The sequence below is a fragment of the Lutra lutra genome, chromosome 9, assembly GCF_902655055.1.
Source record: "Lutra lutra chromosome 9, mLutLut1.2, whole genome shotgun sequence".
NCBI classification, from domain to species: domain Eukaryota; kingdom Metazoa; phylum Chordata; class Mammalia; order Carnivora; family Mustelidae; genus Lutra; species Lutra lutra.
In genome coordinates, this window is record NC_062286.1 from 21,825,019 (window position 1) to 21,841,605 (window position 16,587).

Here is a 16,587-nt window from a genome sequence, read left to right on the forward strand (position 1 = left end):
AGAATGGGGGAGAGAGCAAGAGTCATTTGACATTGGATCATGGGCCAGATTTTATTTTCACCAAGGCAAGACGACGATTCTCGGGGTGGGCTCCAATCCGGCTCTCTCCTTTGGCTAGGTGGGAGTTAGAGGGACATATGGCTTGGAAGGTTTATACTTTGAGGGAACAAGCAGTGCCTCTGCCTGTGAGGGAGTTATGGGCAATGCTGAATTATTTATCTGAGGCACAAGGAGGAGTTCCCGAACCACAGAAACCTCAAATCCAGGTATCTATGCCCATTCATCAAAGCACTGAACAAAGTGTCTACAATAAATTCCCAAACTGTCCATCATTTCAGCTCCATGTGAATATTGGAGTGGAATCTGGATTAAATCGAACAGAAACAAAAATTTCATAGTCACTTATCCCAGATAAGCAGTCACAACTTGGGGATGGCCCGCAAATCCTTGAATCCAGGCCCTTAGTTACATCATTGGGCACTCTGCTTCCCAAAAGTTTAGGAGCTGACGTAATTCCAGAGAAAACCACTGGACTGCAGGAGCAGCCAACACATGTTCTAGAACTCAATATAGAACAGAGGGTCATAGGTCTTCTGGAAAAAGGGATTCAGCAGCATAAGTCCCACATGACTAATGTGGAATTGACCCCAAGGCTACCATGTCAAATTACAGAGAGCATAAAGGTAACTCCTTTAGCATTACTTCAAGTCATGGCTTTAATGGGGATGATCCCAGAATCATATTCAGAAGTGATAGAATCTGTGGGTTTGTTCCCACAGCTACCAAAGTTGGGAAACCAATGGAAACCACAAAAAAAGTGAGTGTTAAGCACTAAACCATCATATCAAGTCACTAAACCAGTGGAGGTAACATGAAGTGCTCAGCATCAAATTATGGAATCCAAGGTGACCTCCAGACCCCTGAATCAAGTCACAGATAATGTGACGGTAACTCCTGCAGCATTGCTTCAAGTCATGGATTCTATTGGGATGATTAATGAGTCACATCCACATATCGTAAAACCAGTGGGAATAACCCCAGGAACACCATCTCGAGCCATGAAATCAGGGGAAATAACCACATCGTTGGACCATAAAGTCATACCATCAGGAAAGATGCATCCAAAGGCACAATATACAGTTGTGGAAACTGTGGCAATGACTTTTGGGCCACATCCTGAAGTTACTGAACCCGTGAATATAACCTCAAAGCCACAAAGTCAAATCACAGGACCACTGAAGATTCCTCCACGGCCAATATGTCAAAATACAAGATCATTGGAAATGATATCCAGTCCACTGCATCAAGTTACTGATTACATGAAAGTTACTCCAGTGGCACTATTACAAGCTACGGATTTCATGGGAATAATTCCACCAGCACTGCCACATGTTATAGAATCTGGAGATTCACAGTCTGAAATTGCAACTTTGGCTCCAGGAACAGCTCAACCAGCTGGTTTGACATCTTCTAGCTCTCCTCCTACTATTGGTCCACCTGGTGTCGTAGGATCTGTGGGTTTACCTCCAAAGCCACCATTTAAAGTCGCAGAATCAGTAGGGATGATTCCAATGCCATCACATCAATCCATACATTCTTTTTTTTTTTTAAGATTTTATTTATTTATTTGTCAGAGAGAGAGAGAGGGAGAGAGAGCGAGCACAGGCAGACAGAGTGGCAGGCAGAGGCAGAGGGAGAAGCAGGCTCCCTGCTGAGCAAGGAGCCAGATGTGGGACTCGATCCCAGGACGCTAGGATCATGACCTGAGCCGAAGGCAGCTGCTTAACCAACTGAGCCACCCAGGCGTCCCAATCCATACATTCTTTAAAGGTAACTCCAGTAGCACTGGGGTCATCCACGGGAATGATCATAACACCACAATCACAAGTTGAAGAAACTCAGGATTTGACCTCAAGGCCAGTATCTCAAGTCAGGAAACCTCTGGAGTTGACTCCTGGGTCATGGGTTCAAGTGCGAGACTCTGTGGAGCTGACTCCACAAACATATGTTCAAGGCACAAAGACTATATAGCATTAACCCCAGGGCTACCTCATCAAGTCATGGAATCTCCAAGTTTGACCCCATGGCATCAGATCTTAGAATCTTCAGAGATGAGTCCAAGGCAAAGCCATCAAATGATGGAAACTATGGGGTCAGCTTCTGACCCCATAATCAGAAATCTGACTGAGTCAAAACAGTCACATCATCAAATAATGGAACATTTAGGGACAGTCCCAAGATCACTGGGTCAAAGAACAGCATCTAAAGAAATGAGCCAAAAGCCACTGCATCAAGTCACAGAATCTGCAGTAATGACCACCACATCTCTACTTCCCGGTGCAGAATATTTGGGGGTGAAGCCAATGCCACAACTTAAGACTGTGGATTCTATGACGTTACCCCCAGGATTGCACAATGTAACATCTGTAGACATGACTCCACAGTTCGGTCCCACAGATGGTGAAATATGGACAGCTGATCCCAATTGTGAGCCCTAGGAATTGGCCCCAGAACTTCAACTGCAGATTGTAACATCTAATGAGTTGGCTCCTATTTCACAGCTGGAAAGTGGGAATTCTGTACAGTTAGCCCCAGGGTCTCAGCTTCAAGGTGTGAAATCTATTCATTTTACCCTAGGAACACAACAACAAAGTGGAAAATCTGCTGAGTTAGCCCAGGCACCACAGTTGCAAAATAGGAAATCGCTAGATTTGACCCACAATTCACAGTTGCAAGGTCTGGAATATGTTCATTTGGCCCTACCACTGAAGTTTTCAGATACAAAAGCTGTGGAGCTGATCCTAAGACCACCACAGGAAGAGAAGAAATCCATGGAGTTTGCCCCAAAGCCATGGTTACAAGATGAAAGATCTAAGGAGACAGCCCCAGTACTATTGCTTAAAGATGTGAAAGTTCCTCAAATGGTAGAATGTAGAAATGTGATTCCTGAAACACAGGTGGAAAGTATGAAATATGAGGAGCCGATCTCAGGGGCACACATTCAAGCAGTAAAATCTGCAGAGCTGAACCTCAAGCCAAATCATCAAGCCACAGAACCTGAAGGATTAACCCCATGGCATCAAGATTTGGAATCTTCAGGAATGATCCCAGAGCCAGGATATCAAGGAGCAAAAGTAGAAGTGACTTCCGACCCTTGTCACCTCAGGAAAGAATCTATGGATTTGACACAATCATCTTTAAGAAGTACTCCAGAGCCATTGAACCAGACTTCAGAATCTATGCAGGTGAACTCAGTGCCATTTCAAGGTGCTCTTGAGACAATGCTCCAAGGCGTAAAAACCTTGGAGACTCGAATGCCTCAACACATAATACAAGAAGCTCCAGAGTTGGTACCAGGATCAGAGATGCAAGGAATGAATCCAGAAGTGTTGAACCCAGAGTCCCAAAGTATGAAGTTTGTTCATCTGAATCTAGGACCGAAGTTTTCTGGTATGAAAGCAGGCCCACAGTTACAAGATGTGAAATGTTCTGAGTTGATGATGGGTATAAAGCTTCAAGATAAAAAATCGGCAGGGTTTGCTTCTAGATCACACTTGCAAGGTATGAGATCTTCTGAAGTGATCCCAGGGTCAAAACTTCAACAAATGAAACCCTCTGAGTTCAACCATGGTCCAAAGCTACAAGGTGGGAAATCTGATTTAATTCAGATGAGGAAGATTCAAGGTGTGAAATCTGTGGAGTTCAACCCTGGACCACAGAAACAAGGTGAGAAATCTGATTTGATGCTAGAGTGCAGGCTCTAAGATTTGAAATCTGTTGACTTAAAACTGGTTCTGCAGTTACAAGGTGTACCATCTTCTGAGTTAGCACCAAAAACAAAGCTTCAAAGTGGAGAATCTGTGGAGTTCCTTACCAGACCCACGTGGAAAGACATGAAGCCTCTTGAATTGACTCTCGGTGCAAAGACCCAAGATGTGAAATCTTTGGGGTTTGAGTCAGTCCCACAGTTACAAAATAGGAAATTGCCTATGTTGACACCAGGATCACACATTCAAGGCATGAAATCTCTGAAATTCAGCCCTGGGGCAACGTTGCAAGGTGCAAAATCTCTTGAGTCTGTAAAGCTTCAAATAATGAAAACCACAGAGGTCAACCAGGGCCTAGAGTTCCAGGTTGCAAAACACTCTGTTAGCCTTGGAATCAAAGATTTGCAATGTGATATCTTCTGAGTTCAATGCTGGGAAGCAGCGGCAAGAAAAGAAGTCTTCTAAGTTGAAACCATGGCCAGAGCTTCAAAGTGTGAAATTTGTGGTATACAGCCCTGGACCACATTTGCAACATATAAAATTTTCAGAATTGTGCAAAGAGACAAAGCTCCAAGATGTGAAATCTAAGGAATCCAATCCTGAGCAACAGTGGCAAGATGTTAAATCCTCTGAGTTATGCCAGGGGTCAAGGCTTCAAGGTATGCCATCTTTCAAGTTCAATCCTGGGCCACAGTTACAAGAGATAAAACCTGAGTTGTGCACAGACAGGAAGCTTCCATATGAGCCATTTCTGGAAACAAAGCATCAGCCTAAATTACAAGGTGGGAAATCCTCTGAATTTAATCTAGCCCCACAGCTTCAGTGTATAAATGTTAAGACATTCAGTACAATGGTGTAAAATCTGAGTTGAATCCTGGATCAGAGCCTCGAGGTATGAAATCCCAGGTGTTCTGCCCTGGGCCACCTTTGCAGGATGTGAATTCTTCTGCATTTATTTCAAAACCAAAACTTCAGTGTGTAAATTCTGTTGGATGCAAATCTGAGCCACCCTTGCAAGGTATAAACCCTCCTGAACTAACTTCAGTTTCAAAACTTCAAGGTACAAAGTCTTCTGAGTTGAGTTCAGAGATCCCAAGGGAGACAACTATGGTGTTCAACCTTGATCTACATTTGCAAGATTTGAAATCTGAGCTGATTCCAGGGTCAAAGTTTCTTGCTATAGCACCCATGGAATGCAACCCTGAGCCACAGATGAAGTGTGTAAATTCTTCTAAGTTGAATCCAGAGCCAAAATTACAATGTGCAAATTCTATGGGGTGCAAACCTGGGCCACCTTTGCAAGGTGTACAGTCCTTTGAATTGACTTCAGGGACAAAATGTCAAGGTCCAGGATCTCAGGTGAATCTGGGGTCCAAGAATCAAAGTGAGACATCTCTGGTGTTCAGCGCTGAACCACATTTACAAGATTTGAAATCCGAATTGATTCTAGGGTCAAAGTTTCTTGCTGTAGCACCTATGGAGTGCAACCCTGGGCCACAGATGAAGTGTGTAAATTCTTTGGAGTTGGATCCAGAGCCCAAATTACAATGTGCTAATTCTATGGGGTATGAACTTGGGCCACCTTTGCAAGGTATACAATCTTTTGAGTTGACTTCAGGGGTTAAATGTCAAGGTATGGGATCTTTTGATTTGAATCTGGGGTCAGAAGTTCTAGGTATAAAAACTCTTATGTTTGACCCTGTGCAACATTTACAAAATGTGAAACGTGAATTGAGTCCAGGGACAAAGTTTCAAGGTATAACATCACAAGAATTAAACTGTGCCCTGCAGCTGCAAGGTGTGAATTCTTCTGATTTGAATTTTGGGTCAGAACTTCAATGCATAAATGCTATAAAGTTTAATCCAGACCCAGAGATGCAAGGCATGAAACCCTCTGACTTGAATCCTACGTCAGAATATCAAGGTACAAATCTATTCTGTTCATCCCTGGACCACATTTGCAAGGTGTAAAATCTTCTGAGTAAATCCCAGGGGCAAAGTTTCCAGAAATCAAGTTTTTGGAGAATCACTGTGGGTCACAGCAACAAGCTGTGCAATCAGTGTTCACTTTAGGCTCTTCGCTGAATGGTATGAAATCTGTGTTATTTTTACCAAAGCCACTGCTTGAAGATGTAAAGTCTGTGAAGATGAACAAAGAGCCAGTGTCTTGTGGTGGAAATTCTGTGAAACTGGCTTCAGGCTCTGAGCTGCAGTACTTGAAATGTGAGATGTTTGCACTAGAGCCTTGTTTTACAAAAGTGAAATCTGTGGAGTTAAATCCAGCACCATATCCTCAAGGTATGAATTCTGGGGAGTTGCCCTCACACCTCAGGCAGCACAGTGAGAGATCTGTGGTGTTTGCACCAAAGTTGTGTTTTCAAGATGTGAAATCTCTGGAGTTGAAACCAGGGCCACAACCTCAAGATGTGAATTCTAAGGATTTGATTTCTTGCCTCAGGCAGAAATCTGTGGTGTTTGAATCAGAGCCATGTTCTCAAGATGTGACATCTTTGAAGTCAAACCTACAGCTAGGCCTCCAAGTGCTAATTCTTCAGGGTTTCCATCATGCCTAAGGTCACGAAGTGTTAATTCTGAGGTCTTTGCACTGGAACTATGTTTTCAAGATGTGGAATCTGTAGAGTTGACACCAGGGTCCCAACAGCAAGGTATGAATTGCCAAGAGTTGACTTCAGGATGGCAAGGTATGAAATCAACAGTGTTGGCACCAGAGCCAACTAAGAAGTTCATACCAGGACCCATGTTGCCTAGTGTTAAATTTTCAAATTTGTCTCTAGAATCACAGCGACAAGGTGAGAAACCTTTGGAGTTTACTCCAGAAGCAAAGTTGCAAAGTATAAAACATGTGACATTGTCTTCAGCATCTCTGCAACAAGATATGAAATCTGTAGAGTTACTACCAGGGTCACTGCTTCCAAGAACAAAATCTGAGGAACTAACTCCAAAGAGGAGCTATCAAATCACAGACTCCTCTGAGATAATCCCTAGGCCAGGGCATCAATTTGTAGAAGGTGCAGAGATGATCCCAACACCAAAGCCTCAAGTCCCTAAATCTCTGAATCTGGTGATCCCAACACCAAAGCATCAAGTCTCCAAATCTGTAAATTTGATTTCAGTACCAATTTATCATACCACAGAAAGGTTGGCACATCAAGGCAATGAAACTGTGGAAAAATCTGTGGGGTTGACCCCAAAGTCAACAAGTAAAACCATGGAATCTTCAGGAGTGCCTCTAAGACTAGATCTTCAAGTCCCAGAATCTGTTCACCTGACTCATGTGCTAAGGAATCAAGGCTCTGAATCCTTAGAATTAACCTTAAAGGAAATCCCAGAAACTCTCGAGTTGCTCTCTCAGTCATGGCCTCAAGTTAAGGACTTGGAGGAATCATATACAAGGCCAGTGCAGGAAGTTACAGGATCTGAAGAGATGACACCAGAGCCCAAGCATCACACTACAGAAACTATGGGGTTGACCCCCAAAGCAAGGCCAACAGAGAAGGAATTCCTTGGCATGACCCCAAAGCCAATAAGTAAAACCACTGGATATACAGAGAGCGCTCCAAGGCTCTATCCTCAAGCACTAGAATTTGCGGAGGTGACCTCTGAGAAAATACTGCAAAGGGAAGAATCAGAAGCACTGACTACAAAGCCATTACATCATGTCCCAGAATCTTCAGAGATGACACCAAGGCTAAGATATCCAGTTCCCGAATCTGTGGGTTCAACCTCTAAGCAATGGCTTCAAAGGGAGGAATCTTTAGATTTGTCCCCAAGGCAAACAGGTCAAGCTACAGGACATGCAGAATCTGTAGAGCTCACATCTGAGACACGGCAGCAAGGGGATGGACCAATGGGGCTGACACAGTCACAGAATCAAAGTATGAAATATTCACAGATAGCTCCAGGACTACAGGGTCAAATTACAGAGTTTATGAGGATTAGTCCAAAGCCGCTAGATCAAGTCATGGGATCTACAAAGACACAGCTTCAAGCTGCTCAACCAATAGGAATAACCTCAATAGGCCCCCCAAAAGTTGTTGAATATGTGAAAGTGACTCCTGGGCACCACTTCAGGTTGTAAAGTCTGTAGCATTAACACCAGGGGGAACCTCTCAAATGGTAGACGATGTTGAACTGACTCCAAAAGTACAAGATGTGAGACCTTCTGAATTTACCTCAGGGCTGTGGTTGCAAAGTGTAAAATCAAAGGAATTAACCACAGAGCCAACACACCAGATTTTGGATATAATGAAGTTGACAGGCTTTCAAATTGTAAAGACTGTGTTAATCCCAGGGCCACCACTTCAAATTGTAAAATCTGAGGAATTAACACCACTACCAATTCCTCAGATTGTAGAACCAATAGGAGTCTCCTTAGGATCAGCTACTGATGTAATGGATTGTTTGGATTTCTTCCCAAGGCCACATCTTCAAGAAATGGTAGAAACTGTAGAACTAACTCTGAGGCCAAATACCAAAGAGAAATCTTCAGAATCACTCTCACAGCCAGCATTTCCTTTGGAGGAATCTACAGTGTTCACTCATGAACAAGGGCTTCAGGCTGTGAAAGGAATGGGGATAAAAATAGGGCCTCCTCAAATCATGGAATGTGAGGATTTGAATCTAGTACAGGTATATCAGAATAGGGAATCTGAGGATTTTATTTCAAGAGAGGAGTTACAAATAGGGAATTATTTCTCTAGATTTCTACAGAACTCTTCAAACTTGCTCATCTCAAGCTCTGTCGAAGCATCTGAATTAGGAAGCCTTTGTGATTTGGAGATGCCAGAAGTGTCAAGGGCCTTAGATATAAAAAAGTTTGGGACAGATATTTTGCAGTCTGAAGAATAGTTTATAGACCCTACTATGATACAAACTTCAACCCTTCCCTTGTCCCTTCACAATCAACCCTCTGATAAGATAGCTAACATTGTAGATATCCCACATTTTGAGATCCCAGGAGTGGGTGTCCTATCTAAGAGGACTGATAAGAAGCAGGTGGAGAAGCTAGAGAATTCACTCCAGCGCCTATCCCAACATCCACTGCAAAGCTGGAGATCACCATCTAGGACCTTCCGGTCAGGATCAGGAACTCAAAGAGGCCTTAACTGGTCTGTCTTGAGCAGACAACAGAATGTCTGGGAGAATCACTCCTGGAGACAGCGACTACCCAGAAAATATCTCTCCAAGATGCTAGTGTTAGGGAATGTCTTGGGAACCACTATGGAAAGGAACCTTTATTCTCAAACATCTTTAACGGAAAGAGCCACTGCAGATATCTGTCAATCTATTCAGAATTTATTTAGGGTTCCTGCAGAACTGATGGAACTTTCCAAGAGTCTGCTAGAGAAGAGTCGAAGTATTATTTCTCAGACTTCAGTGTCCAAAAAGTACATTCAGAGACACACTTCCTATCATGGTCACGAACAAAGAAGAGCCTTAAGGATGTGGACACATAGCTCCATGTCCTCCATAATACAGCAACACTCTGGGGCTAGTGCGAAAATAAAGAAAAGTTTGAAGCTTAGTGATATATCCCAGGAAGTCATTCAGCACATGCCTGTTTCATGTACAGAGGGCCAGCCTCCTGTCCTAGTAAATTTAGAGTCTTCCTTCAATATAGTTTTCACTAGGAAAGATTCTGTTCCAAGGGAAGAGAGTGAGAACTCACAGAGTTCACAGACAAGGATTTTTGAGTCCCAACACTGTCTCAAGCCAAGTTATCTTCCCCAGGCCAAGACTGACTTGTCAGAACAGTTCCAGTTGCTACAAGATCTGCGGCTAAAAATGGCAGCAAAACTGTTAAGAAGTCAAATACCCCCCAATGCACCTCCACCTCTAACTTCAGGTCTGGTTTTAAAATACCCTATCTGCCTACAGTGTGGCCTATGTGTAGGATTTAATTGCTGTCATAAATTACAGGGCACTTTGGTGCCTTACCTTCTTATCTACCCACAGCTCCACCTTGTAAGCACTCCCGAAGGACACAGAGAGATTAAGTTGTGTCTTGGCTTTAGGTTGCAAACTGGGAAAAGATCCCAAGTCCCAAAGTGTCACAGAAGAGACAGATCCATCACACCAAGGAGTTCTATGTCACCATCACTAAGGAAAGCTAAAGTCTATACTCGAGCTTCCAAGAGTCCTACTTCTACAGTGGATTTCCAGTCTATATCTTCCCAGTCTCCTGCTCCTGTACAAGTCCACATCAGGCAAAGACAGTATAGGAACCCTGCCCTAGCAGGAAAGACGACAATTGGAGGGCCAGGGCACTATGAGTTTACTCAAGTTCACTCTCTACCAGAGAGTGACTCTGAAAGCAATCAGGATGAAAAATGGGCTAAAAGGTGAACCAAAAAGACCCGTAGTTCAAAATACCCAAAGAAAAGAATCACTATGGGAGGCAGAACACAAAACACAAAGTTCTACACAAATGGTAGAACCACAATACGGAGTTCTTCTTGGGATTTAACAGCCCAGTTAAGAAGGAAGAGGAATGGAGCATCTCAGACAACCACTGCCTCTTCAAAAAGACAATCTAAGAAATCCTCCCAACCCAAATTCATTCAACGGCTTTTTCAAGGTCTAAAGCTTGCATTCCAGACAACACACAGAATTATGGCTTTTGCTGGACAGAAGCCTGAGGACAGGTCAATGCCAGACCGTTTGCGTTCAAGCAAAAACCACCATCCAAAACAAAAAGCCAGAGATTATTCCTCATCAAGAGATATCAAAAGAGATAGGATGTCAGTTTTTAAGCTAAAGCCAATAGACATAACCACTAAGCAGGAGAAGATGTTATGGGAAGAAATACAGCAATTCAGATCGGCTCAACAACCAAAAAGAGGTGGCTCTTTCCAATGTAGACATACCCAATGACCCAAGCCCATAGTTTCCCAAAGAAGTGCTATTTTCAAAACCACTTCAGTCAGACGGGCTGTGGTTATTGTTCAAAACGACAATAGCAGCAAAGGTAAGAAATCTCCTACAGATGTGAAATCTCTAGCCAGGAGTCCAAGAGCTCCAAAATAGGAACCAGAGTTCAAGCCAGCGGGAGAAATCTACATGGTTCACTTAAGAGAACCTCACACAGTCGCCTTAAAAAGAAACTCACAACCAAGAAGCAAAACCACCATAGCTTCTTAAGGGAGAGAACCCCATGTAATTCCTCTGAAAGGAGCCATACCAGTCCCTCTGAGGGGAGCCTTTGAAGTCCTTCTCTAAAGAGGCATCACAGTCCCTCTGAGAGGAACCATCAGAGTCGTTCCCTAAAGAGCCATCACAGTCCCTCTGAGAGGAGCCTTCGAAGTCCTTCTCTAAAGAGCCATCACGGTCCCTTTGAGAGGAGCCACCGAAGCCTTCTTCAGAAGAGACATCACAGTCTCTCCGAGAGGAGCCTTCGAAGTCATTCTCTAAAGAGCCATCACAGTCCCTCTGAGAGGAGCCACCAAAGTCTTTCTCAGAAGAGACAAAACAGTCCCTCTGAGAGGAGCCATCGAAGTCTTCCTCAGAGGAGCCATCACAGTCCCTCTGAGAGGAGCCATCGAAGTCCATCTCTAAAGAGCCATCACAGTCCCTCTGAGAGGAGCCATCGAAGTCCTTCCCTAAAGAGCCATCACAGTCCCTCTGAGAGGAGCCACTGAAGTCCTTCCCTAAAGAGCCATTACAGTCCCTCTGAGAGGAGCCTTCAAAATCCTCCTCTAAAGAGTCATCACGGTCCCCCTGAGAGGAGCCACCGAAGTCTTCCTCAGAAGAGACATCACAGTCCCTCTAAGAGGGGCCACTGAAGCCATCTTCAGAAGAGACAACACAGTCCCTCTGAGAGGAGCCACCGAAGTCCTCCTCAGAGGAGCCATCACAGTCCCTCTGAAAGGAGCCATCAGAGTCCCTGTGAGAGGAGCCATCGAAGTCTTCCTCAGAAGAGCCATCACAGTCCCTCTGAGAGGAGCCACTGAAGTCTTTCTCAGAAGAGACATCACAGTCCCTCTGAGAGGACCCATTGGAAGTCTTCTTCAGAAGAGCCATCACAGTCTCTCTGAGAGGAGCCATAGAAGTCTTCCTCGGAAGAGACATCACACTCCCTCTAAGGGGAGCCACCAAAGCCTTCTTCAGAAGAGACATCACAGTCCCTCTCAGTGGAGCCACCGAAGTCTTTCTCAGAAGTGGCGTCACAGTCCCTCTGAGAGGAGCCATTGAAGTCTTCCTTGGAAGAGACATCACAGTCCCTTAAGGAGAGCCACCGAAGCCTTCTTCAGAAGAGACATCACAGTCCCTCTGAGAGGAGCCATCGAAGTCCTTCTCTAAAGAGCCATCACAGTCCCTTTGAGAGGAGCCATCGAAGTCCTCCTTCTCAGAAGAGCCATCACAGTCCCTCTGAGAGGAGCCACCGAAGTCTTTCTCAGAAGAGGCGTCACAGTCCCTCTGAGAGGAGCCACCGAAGTCTTTCTCAGAAGAGACATCACAGTCCCTCTGAGAGGAGCCATAGAAGTCTTCCTCGGAAGAGACATCACGCTCCCTCTAAGGGGAGCCACCGAAGCCTTCTTCAGAAGAGACATCACAGTCCCTTTCAGAGGAGCCACCGAAGTCTCTCTCAGAAGAGGCGTCACAGTCCCTCTGAGAGGAGCCATCGAAGTCTTCCTCGGAAGAGACATCACAGTCCCTCTAAGAGGAGCCATCGAAGCCTTCTTCAAAAGAGCCACCACAGTCCCTCTAAGAGGAGCCATCGAAGTCCTTCTCAAAGGAGCCATCACAGTCCCTCTGAAAGGAGCCATCAGAGTCCCTGTGAGAGGAGATGTCACAGTCCCTCTGAGAGGAGATGTCACAGTCCCCTTGAGAGGAGCAGTCGCAGTCTCTTTCAGAAAACCCATCACAGTCCCTTAGAGGTGTGAGGACACAGCCCTTTTGAGAGAAGACAGCACAGGCCCTCTGAGAGGAGCGGTCGCAGTTCCTCAGAGAGAACTTACTGTAGTCCCTCTGAAAGAAATGGACGCAGTTGCTCTGCGAGGAACAGACACAGTCATTCTGAGCAGAGCCAACAGAACCACTTTGAAAGGCGCCAGTACAGTTGGTGTGGGAAAACCCATCTCAGTCCCTCAGCGAGAACCCATCACAGTCCCGCTAAAGAGAGATTCAAACATAGCTGCCCTAGGGAGAGGCTCAGACATGGTCTGTCTGAAGATTGCAAGGGCCCTCAAACACGTCTCCTAGGGACCACACACAAAATCTCCAAAACAGGCCAAGTTTAGAGGCCTGAAGCGAACAGATGAGAAGAGATTCGTCCCCATTATTCACTGACCGGCTCAAGCCTTCACCGACCTGCCCCTTTTCTGACTTCTTTCCTGCTCAGCCACTGCCTCGGATACCTGCACCCTCAGCAATCAAAGAGCCTCTAAGCCTCTCTACCTGGGGCGAGGAAGGGCGGGAATGGGTCTGTAATTTCTCTAAGATAAATAAAGGGGCGATAATTGCTCTCCACCTAGAAAGACCACTCGTCGTGCTGGATGGGGGAACGGAGGGTGAAGGGACATTTGGTATCGCGCAAACGGATGGACCCCGAGGAAGGGGCCCTGAAGCCAGGTTTGGGGCTCCAAAACCCCACCTACAGCTTCCCTGGGCGGGGTCTCGGAGGGAGGGAGTTGTGTCACGTGACTCACTCCGGCCCTAGCCCCCTCCGAAGCTGCCAGGCGGAAGTAGACGTTCAGACCCGGGATCCGCGGCGCCGACTCCACATCCGGAAGAGGAGAGGAGAGCGGAAGTGGCGTTGGTCTGGCCGGAGCCCTTGGGTGGATTTGTTAGGCGTGGAGAGGGAGTGATGTCTTCCAGACTCGGTGCAGCGCCCGCTGTGAGTTTCTCGGTTTGGCCGTTATGCCTTAGGGGTAGCGCTGTGGAGCCCGCAACACGCGGTCCCTCGCTTTTGTCCCGTGCTCAGAGTTGGTTTTATCAGAGCCCATAGTAGGCCCCACCCTTCTAGGTCAGATCTCTCTCCCCTTTTCCCCCCGAACTTACCGCTGACTGTTGCCCCACTTCCTTGGACTCAGTTTCTCGCCCGATTGCCATTAATTTCTGTTCCTTTTATATCCCCAGTACCTCCCATATCCGTATCCTCTCTTTTCGCCTCCCTTTAGAACCTTTATCTGGGACAGGGCTTTGGGAATGGTGAAGACTATGGTGAAGACTACGGTGTTGTCAGCTGCCTTAACTCTGTAGGAAGACAGGACGGCACACTTTTCTTAAAAAGTCTTGCCTTTTTTCCGTTGGAGGTAGCTGCGGGGGGAGAGCTACATTTCTCTGGGCACAGGGGGATTCGTCTTTTGGTGGTCAGGATTCAGAGGTCCCTAGCATTCACTCATGTGCTTGCGATTTGCTAGACACCGGAACCCACATCCTTTAAGCAGCAGAGGAGCACGAAGATCGTGGGAGCTAAGAAGTAAGTGAGGTTTTCTGGGATCCATTTATGATTGTGTCGCCAGCGCTGGCCAGTAGAACTTCCTGTGATGATGAGAAAATGTTCTGTATCCACACTGTTCAGGACCGTAGCCACGTATGGCTTTTGAGCACTTGAAATGTGGCCAGTGTGATTGAGGAACTGAATTTTCAATTGTATTTAATCTTAACTTAAATTTTAATAGCCACCTGTAGCTAGTGCCTACCTGATTGGACAGTGCAGGTCTAAACCTAATGTAGGGGAGAAGAACCTAGCTTGCAAAGTATGAATTATATTAAAAATGGAACGTATTGGCAGTGTAGCCCCGCATGTCCTCAGACATCAAGTATATACTCATGAATACATTGATGAACATGGAAAGGACTGGTAAAAATGGCTGTAAGAAATCCTTTTATTTTCAGACTATTTGGCTTTAAGGCGGGTTTATTATTTCGTAGACTGAATGTGCTAACTTTTTCCGTATTTTATTTGTTGGTACAAAAGAGATTCTTATTAACTAGGTATTCATTGAAAGGAATTCCTTCCTTCAGATAACATTTGCTGAATATCTCATGTGCTATAACACATATATCTGTTAGATATACAGACAAGAAAAGCACAGAATGGTCTAAAAGGGGAGATAGGCAAGTACATCAACATGATAAGGTGTAAGTAAATATTTTTAAACAGGAATTTAATATAGCACTTGGGGAAAGGGGAGTGATAGTTCAGAAGGGAAGAGTTGCCTGAGCAAGTCGCTCCTAAACAGACTTGAAAGTCAAGGAATAATCCAGTTAGCCAGAAGGAAAATGTTTTGTTTTTTTTTTTTTTTTTTTTTTTTCCAATAGAGAACAGAATGTGAACAGATAAAAGCTTTTAATGGAATAGCAAGTGTTAATTTTTTAAAAATATAAAGATTAACAGGACCTTGTCTATTATTCTGACTCAGAATCACTGGAGTTTGGGCATAGGAATCCTTTGTAAGAGATTGAGAACCATTGGTGAGAAGTGAGACTAAAAGAGGCTAGAGGATGCAACCCTGGAGAACATCAGCATTTAAAGATTGGATAGAATGAACGGAGGCTGCAAAGGAAACTGAGATGAACTGAAATAATTTTCTAATGAAGTCTAAGTAGTTGCACCTGGAGAATGAACTAGGGTCTCTGAAAAATTCTTCGTAGATCAGAAAGGAGTTGAAAATTGGTTAAACTTTTCACTCTTGTGGTTAGAAGCTGAGACCCAAAGGTGTGCTGCACACAAGAAATTATGAAGTCACTACAATTATGATTATATTCTTTAAACCAAAGTCTTCCTCTTGCCATAATTATGGAAAGGGAAGTTTGAAATTAATCTGGGTTTTTATTTATTTATTTATTATTATTATTTTTAAAAGATTTTATTTATTTATTTGACAGAGAGAGATCACAAGTAGACGGAGAGGCAGGCAGAGAGAGAGAGAGAGAGGGAAGCAGGCTCCCTGCTGAGCAGAGAGCCCGATGCGGGCCTCGATCCCAGGACCCTGAGATCATGACCTGAGCCGAAGGCAGCGGCTTAACCCACTGAGCCACCCAGGCGCCCTAATCTGGGTTTTTAGAAGCAATCAAGTACTGTCATATGACAAGTGTTGTAAAATACTAGATAAATTGTTTTTGTTGAGTCCTTTGGAAATAAGAGAGACCTATAGGGAAGGATTCCCTAATCACATTGATTTAATTTCTAAGATGTTAATCATACTGATTATATCAACTATTGATATTTATTTATTTACTTATTACTGTGCTTGTACTTATTCATGAGAGGGGATATGGGTGTATCTGAGTCTTACACTGACAGTAAAGAAATTCCTATGTGGACGGTTTATCAAGAGGAGTCACATGGGACTTGACTCTTAATGGCTTCTTGATACTATTAAGTGTTCCTAGTAGAGATTGTTGCCATTGTTTTGGATGGTGGGTTTTGTCCCTAGAGACCTGCCAATTCCTATTAAAAATTTTTAAATATATTTTTGAGGTATTATTGAAGTACAGTAGACTTCATATTTATAGTATACATATTTAAAGTGTACAGTATGATCAGCTTTGGTATATGTAAATAACCAAAACAGTGTTACCACAATCAAGATACCATTTCCATCCCTCTGAAAAAAAAATTTTTTGGGTTCCTTTGCAATCCATTCCCTCCTCTACTCCTGTTCCCAGACACCACTGACCTTTTTCCTTTCACCATATAGTGGTTTGCATGTTCTAGGATTTTATATAAATGAAATCATATAATATGTTCTCTTTTTGCATGATTTTTTTCACTCAAAATAATGATTTTGAGTGAAAATTAGTTTTTATTGCTGAACAGAATTTGATTATAGATATATCATGATTAGTTTAG

General features: G+C 44.2%; 5 protein-coding genes and 2 pseudogenes across 9 annotated transcripts in view; all 7 read left to right on the forward strand.

The window, feature by feature from the left end:
• LOC125109768 (uncharacterized) lies at nt 1–2,377 on the forward strand (annotated as a pseudogene).
• Nucleotides 2,378–2,432: 55 nt separating this feature from the next.
• Nucleotides 2,433–4,626, forward strand: LOC125109769 (uncharacterized protein C2orf16-like). The gene is given in 3 exon segments (XM_047746923.1): nt 2,433–2,460; nt 2,638–4,147; nt 4,149–4,626. Coding segments are annotated over 3 exon segments (2,016 nt in total).
• A 285-nt stretch (nt 4,627–4,911) lies between these two features.
• Nucleotides 4,912–6,301, forward strand: LOC125108668 (uncharacterized; annotated as a pseudogene).
• Nucleotides 6,256–7,948, forward strand: LOC125109770 (uncharacterized protein C2orf16-like). Its single transcript, XM_047746924.1, has one exon. The coding sequence runs from the start codon at nt 6,256–6,258 to the stop codon at nt 7,864–7,866; it is 1,611 nt and encodes a 536-aa protein (XP_047602880.1). The 3' UTR covers nt 7,867–7,948.
• A 94-nt stretch (nt 7,949–8,042) lies between these two features.
• LOC125108663 (uncharacterized protein C2orf16-like) lies at nt 8,043–11,756 on the forward strand. Its single transcript, XM_047744811.1, has one exon. The coding sequence runs from the start codon at nt 8,652–8,654 to the stop codon at nt 10,131–10,133; it is 1,482 nt and encodes a 493-aa protein (XP_047600767.1). The 5' UTR covers nt 8,043–8,651; the 3' UTR covers nt 10,134–11,756.
• LOC125109771 (uncharacterized protein C2orf16-like) lies at nt 11,576–12,782 on the forward strand (the record flags this gene model as incomplete). The annotated part of the gene is made up of 2 exons (XM_047746925.1): nt 11,576–11,636; nt 12,045–12,782. Coding segments are annotated over 2 exons (687 nt in total), but the record flags the coding sequence as incomplete, so codon positions are not given.
• Nucleotides 12,783–13,477: 695 nt separating this feature from the next.
• ZNF512 (zinc finger protein 512) overlaps nt 13,478–16,587 on the forward strand; it is a 32,250-nt gene continuing 29,140 nt past the window's right edge. For 4 of the 5 annotated variants that reach the window (XM_047744796.1, XM_047744798.1, XM_047744799.1 and 1 more), the window contains exons 1-2: nt 13,478–13,623; nt 14,150–14,208. In XM_047744796.1, the coding sequence (XP_047600752.1) occupies nt 13,594–13,623; nt 14,150–14,208 (89 nt within the window). In that variant the 5' untranslated portion in view covers nt 13,478–13,593. The remainder of the gene's footprint in view (nt 13,624–14,149; nt 14,209–16,587) is intronic. The other variant, XM_047744800.1, reaches the window with a different exon arrangement.